Source organism: Callionymus lyra, chromosome 11 (assembly GCF_982586985.1).
Source record: "Callionymus lyra chromosome 11, fCalLyr1.hap1.1, whole genome shotgun sequence".
Taxonomy (NCBI): domain Eukaryota; kingdom Metazoa; phylum Chordata; class Actinopteri; order Syngnathiformes; family Callionymidae; genus Callionymus; species Callionymus lyra.
In genome coordinates this window covers 10,100,741-10,107,258 of record NC_141828.1, presented here as the reverse complement: position 1 = coordinate 10,107,258, position 6,518 = coordinate 10,100,741, and the positions used below count along the sequence as shown (strand labels likewise).

General features: G+C 34.8%; 1 protein-coding gene across 1 annotated transcript; it reads right to left on the bottom strand.

The window, feature by feature from the left end:
* Window positions 1–3,075: 3,075 nt before the first annotated feature.
* LOC148069194 (homeobox protein vent1-like) lies at window positions 3,076–3,867 on the bottom strand. Its single transcript, XM_087803268.1, has 3 exons — window positions 3,642–3,867; window positions 3,366–3,583; window positions 3,076–3,285 (listed from the first exon to the last, which is right to left on the bottom strand). The coding sequence occupies exons 1-3, from the start codon at window positions 3,865–3,867 to the stop codon at window positions 3,076–3,078; spliced, it is 654 nt and encodes a 217-aa protein (XP_087659394.1).
* Window positions 3,868–6,518: the final 2,651 nt, after the last annotated feature.

The following is a 6,518-nucleotide window of genomic DNA, read 5'->3' as shown; positions in this document are numbered from 1 at the left end:
CCTGGCTCGGCTGGGATGATCCGGCGCCAGCAAGTCTGAGTTTCAGCGACATGACATCTAAGCATTAAGTGATCGGCGTCTGCATCCGTTTAATTCGGGCGACAGAGGTAGAGAAACTCGGGCGTCAAAAAAACCTCGGACGGGCTTGAGGAGACTGAAGGACGCGGATGACGTCATCGACAGAAAGTGTTGGAAAAGCTTCGTTCGAGTGATTATTCCTGGTCAATAAAGTTGTACTGATGAAGCATGTTTAGAAATAAAAAGTTGTCTTTTAAATTTTTACATTTTAAATTAATTCAACATTGTGTAAACATTGGATATTTTAAGCGAACATTTAAGTCTACATTAAATGTTTGCAAGCAAAATAAAACATGTATATTAATGAGGATAATTATAGTTATTTAAAAATATATATCATTTTTAGTTAACATAAAAACATATTAAGGCAACATACAGTATTTTCGTAAACATACATAGGTGTTTTTTGCCAACGTTGGCTATTTTAAAGGACATTATATGTAAGAATTCCATTTTTTAAGTCAACAAAATCTGAAATAACATACTTAAAATCAACATGAATACAAATCGTTTTGGCCATTTTAAAAATGTTTTTTCAAAATAATATATATTTTCACTCATTATTATGGATCAATAAAGTTTTACCTTACCTTACCTTATATTTTATATAACATAAATAATTAAAGTATTTAGCTTAAGTAAAATAAAAAATATAATTTAATTTACAATATTTCAAGTCAACATAAAATATTTGTAATCAAATGAAATACTTTTATATAAAAAAAAAATGTGTCATTCTAAATTATTTCAGATAATGTAAAATATTTTTAAATAATGCAGTATTTTCGTGTACACGAAGTATGTTTTGCCAAACGTTGGCAATTTTAATGATATTGTTTTTATAAAAAATGTTATACCTAAATCTATCCACATATATACAGCCTCTCTTTGGCCTACGTAAAATATTGTAGTCAAAATAATATATATTTTACTTAACATTAGGTATTATAGTAAGTAGGAAAATAATTATAAATACTTCAATTCCACCTGGAATCATTTAAGTATGTAAACAATTATACAACATACAATTAACTATATCATATTATTTGTATTAACCAACATTCCTTTTTTTTAAATCCACAAGCACTTTAGGTCAACCTAAAGTATTTTTAATCAAAAAAGATAAAAGATTTGAATAGTTCAAATTATTTAAAAATACAGTATTTTTGTGATCAAAAAACATTTTAGTCACTTTCAAAATTATTTCTTGCCCAATTAAAGTGTGTAAAGGAACTTCAAAATGTTAATGACATATATTTATAGATTTTCCCCCGAAATATTTTCATTTTAGAAAACTACAAATGTGACTGAGTATATGTTTTTAATCCAATGTAAAATATAAAAAGTTCTGGAAAAATAAATTGAATTAAAGCTTCAGACACACTGACGGTGCACCAACAAGTCTCTCACTTCCAGGGACATTTTAAAGGGATTTTCTCAGCATTCCTACTGAGATTGAAAGGACTTTATGATTGCTTTATTTAGTGGTGGATCAAGTTTGTATCTCCTCAGGCATCAGACTTCAAACCCCTCAGATTAAATTGGCTGGTACACAAACGGCCAGACTCTCAGGAGCCAGGACGGAGGGGCCCCCTGGGGTCCGTGTAAACTCATCAATGAGCCTCGTAATTACGACTAATTGTCGACCATGATCTCCTCGTTACCTGCTCGTTTGAAGTGCAAGAAAGTGTCGCTTTGTTTGCGCGGTCAATATGTGAGTGATCTCCACTTCTATTGCATTCACTCCGGCGTGTTTGCTTTCTTATCGCCATCTCTGTTCGAGGAGGATCACATCAGATCCTCACAAAAGCAGCTCAGATTAGATCCCAATTTGCATCAGCTCCTTCATATTCCTCTCATGTGCCGATAAAGAGCAGGATAATATATTCATGTCACGATAATCCCCAACAATATATGATCATATCAACCGCCCTGTTACACAGATTAAATCCGCAGCCCGAGTTCGTGTCATTTGTTTTTCTTCGCATCAAACGCCTCGTGTTTGTTTAAAGTGTAACCAAAGCTATCAAAATATAGGACATAAATAAACCCTGAGAGAGTCACTTTCCTCAACAGTATAGAATAACTGGACATTCAACGTTTTCATTAATTAAATAAATACTATTGGAATTTTTTATTAAAAAAAACGTCAATTGAAGTTTTCCTTAACTATTTAAAAGTTAGCAAATAGACCAAAGATGCGCATGTTAATGTAAACTGACCAATATTGTATACAAGTGGCATTAATAATAAATCTAATAATCCGATTTTAATGAAAATATATAACGTTAAAGAGTCAAACTTTTATTAAACTGGGTTTGTTTTATTCAACATAGATACTTTACGTTTACATAGAATCGTATTAAGCTTAAGTGTAGCAAAAAAACAACAACCGACATTTAAGACAATATAAAAATCATTATATTTTGTCAATATTAAATAATTGTTAGCAAAGAAAAAGTTGCATTAATACTTATTGTTTTGTTGTTAAAATGTTCTTAGGTGGCAAGATTTGGCAAAGACTTTAAACTGTACATTTTATAGAACTATATACATAAAACAATACATGAATATGTTTTTTATATTTATAGAATATTTTGTTATATATCTAAATGAAATAAGTATAGTTCATACAATTGTCTAAGCTTTGAATTCGATCTCTCTTTTTTTTAAGAAAAATATTTATTGATGTTTAAGTAAATACTTTAAGAAGTTAACGTCCAGGTATAAGTGTCAATTGATATATATATATATATTATATCATAAACATCATCTTATAATACATTAGATTGTGATTGAAACCTACTTTCATCTAATAAAAAAATGTTGTATAACTAAATGTAATATGTGGAAAAAGGTCCAACAAGCACCATGACGTCATAGATTCAATATAAAACTTTATTCAAACATAAATATTAATATTTAAATATAAAACAACAATTTTCACATTTAGATTGCACGTCTTCCTTTAAGTGACACAAGCGTTTTTGAGAGTCTCTAGTAGAAGTGGGGGATCATGAGCGGACTGGGGTGCTGCTGGATCCGTGGGTAAAATCCTGGCGCGTAGTGGGCTCTGACGTCATGGTACTGACTGAACTGCTGCTGCTGCTGGTGATGATGGTGGAAGAGGACTGATGGAATTTGCGAGTTCATGTCCTGAACCTCACGCTTGAGCTTCATCCTTCTGTTCTGAAACCAGGTTCGGATCTGGAGGAGAGGAAGAGAGGATGGTTAAGAACACGTGACGCAGGAGAGTGACGCATGACGCAGTCCTAAGAGGGTCTTACCTGAGTTTCTGAGAGCTCCAGCTTCACCGCCGTCTTCTCTCTCTCCGTCGCGTCCAAATACTTGTGCTTGTTGAAGATCTTCTCCAACTTTCGGATCTGCTCCGGCGTGAACTTGGTGCGCACTCTGCGCGTCCGGCTCTCCTCCTCCTCCACGGAGGGACACTCGGAGGAGGCCGCCTCGCTCTCGTACCCGGATGAGTACCCACTCACGTCTGAAACTACACAAAAAAAATACACGTTTAGACACAAATCTTCCCAGAAAATAAAAAGCGACACATGGTGGAGCTGCTGACTTACTCGGAGAGGCGCACGTTGGCGCGTCAAGATCCGCGTCTTGGCTCGCCGGTTCCAGGACTTTGGACGGTCTGGGTTTGGGCTGTAGGTATCCTTTGCCAAAGGCGGGCTGTCGTGGTTGTACCAGGCATGGGATGTGGGGCTTAGGTGGGGTCGCCACTTCCTCCTGGTGGCTCTGCGCCATCCATTCCACGGAGAAGAACTTCATGTTTGTGTGTGTGGAGTCGTGCGTAAAAATCCAGCAACAGGTCAGAGTGCGTGTCCTCTCTGGCCCTCCACTGGGGCTTTTATAGCACCTGAACGCATCACCCCGCCCCCCTCCCCGCTTCATTTGCACATGTAGAGCCCTTGTTAACGCCTGATCGATCCTGATGATTCGAGCTAAACGACTCGTTATTGAAGTCTTTACATATCCTGTGAGTGTGTGAAGGAACTGGCGCCGCCGAGTCTGTGAGAAAGATCCTGATCCTGCTGGCAGACAGAAACCGGGGGTCCCGCCTCACTCTTGTCGTGATGCATACAGTAGCACCCCGGGGAAAGTCATGGAGCCCCTAAAAAGTTATCAAGGTCGTTTAATCTCGGTATCATCGAGGAGCTTCACTGAATACCAAAGAAGACACATGTATGTTTTTTTTAACAGAAGGAAACGACAGGAAATCGTATAAACTGTAACTAAAAAAAAGTTTTTTCATAATAAACATTAACCAACAAGCTAATAAAAACAACACAGAGATGATGTACAGACATATATATATATATATATATATATATATATGAATAAAATGATTTAAATGGTTAAATACACAGTAATAAGGCCTTAGAAAGTGATAAGGAAGTTGACTTAATACAATTATATTAAGTTTGGTTAACACAATTATATATATTCAGTGGATTTAAACAAGAACAACAAGTAAATATGAGATCAATAAAATTAATACCTAAATATTAATAACAATAAGTAATGACATAGCAAACTTAGACTTTGAAGTATATTATAAATTATATATTACTATAAAAATGGCAAAATAAAATCTTTCTATCTAATCGTATATTTATTTTATTATACTTATTTTGTGAGCAATATACAACTGTAACTACATTTATTGGCAAATAAAATAAATCATATTAAAAAGTTTGTCACGTTTTAAAGTTGACTAGAAAAAAGAAAATGGTGTATAAGAAAATAACGAGGAATAAAATTGTTGAACACAGAAAAAAACATCTATATTATAAATATTTGACATTAAATTACATCCAGGAAGTAGAAATGAAAGGAGTTTATTCATTTATGTGTTTGTAAAAACAAAAATAATCAGTGAAGTAAATCATTTTTTACAAGTTGTACATCTTTAATTCCTATGTTGTGTTTACAACACTGACACCAAATGTCAAATTAGGGAAAAAAAGTTAAACATTGCCATTAACTTTCTCGTTTCCCACACTCCCCTCAGTACAAATGGAGGCAGACGAGCGTTTGCTCGCAGGTTCGGTGTTGACATGTGTGTGATAGCCTGGTGGGCTCCGGCGCCAGAGACCCAACGAGCAACATTTGGCGCAGGCGCTTCAAACATCTCCGATCAAAGGACTTACAGTAGCAACACAATTACGGCTGATTGTTGCGCCTTTCATATGGTAATTACGGTCAAAACAAGCTGCGAGGAAGCTGGGAGCGCAAACAAAGTGCGCGTCATCGTAAAAACAGACGTGATTCGAGTGATGGAATAAAAACTTTGATTTAAAACCTGACGTCAGGCTCGGTTTTTGCGCGTAAAAGTCGTGCGTAAAAGTCGTGCGTAAAAGTTCCCGCAGAGCTTCTCCGCGGGAACCGTCGCCGCGACAATGAGGCCAGATGATCGTTTAGTGGCGACGGTTGGAGATAAGAAGCTTCTCTTCTTCGTCGCAGGAGCCCCGCGGTTGTTTTTTAGGGGCGAACATTTTATTCCAGGGAGGCTTTGAAGATTCCTGATCCTGGCGCGATAACAAAAGAGGAGCTGCCGGGACGTCGCCGACACGCTGGGACGATTTCCTGCGACCGTGCTTGACGCAGAGACGCATTAGGGATTCAGAAAGTAATAAATGAGGATTGAAGTTTTTTCATTTAGACTGTGATATAGATGTCGCTTTTTTTGTGACGTGGAGAGAAGGATGAAAGCACCTGAAGAAGAGTGACACAGATTAGGAAGTGAAGAATATTTTGTAATAAACCTTAAATAAATAAAACAGATGGAGAATGATTGTCATTTTCTTTGAGACCAAGATGTATCAAAGAAAGGAAGAGAACGAAAGCAAATATAAACGAAAAATGTAAAAAAAACAAAACAAAAAAAAGCATTTTTATTTAAATGCAGATACGTCTGTCACGTTGTGAGTTTTTTTTTACTTTCACTCTTTTCCACTTTTTGAATATAGAACAAAAAACAATACATTATGCTTCAAGGAAGTCAAAGTTTTTTTTTTTAATGAAAAGGGAGATTTAAAAAAAAAGACAAAACAAAAAAACACGATTTTTCATCTTAAAAAGAAGATAATATTGTTGCATAAAAATGCATATTACTTAAAACAAAATGATATCAAGGCATGGTTTGTAAATGAATACTGATAAAAATAATAAAAAAGAATGAAAAAAATATATAAAGTAAAAATAATAATAAAGTAAAAATAATAAAAACTCAACTCAATGACATCTATATCTTTACTATACATTTACTATTTAGTAAAAATACAAAATGAGAAAATTATAAATAATAATTATAGCAATATTAAGCGTACTTTTGTTTCACAAACCCACTGTGTAATAATACAAAAAGAAAAAAAACAACAACATTATTTAGTGTTAAGATGGATTTATCATAAATAATA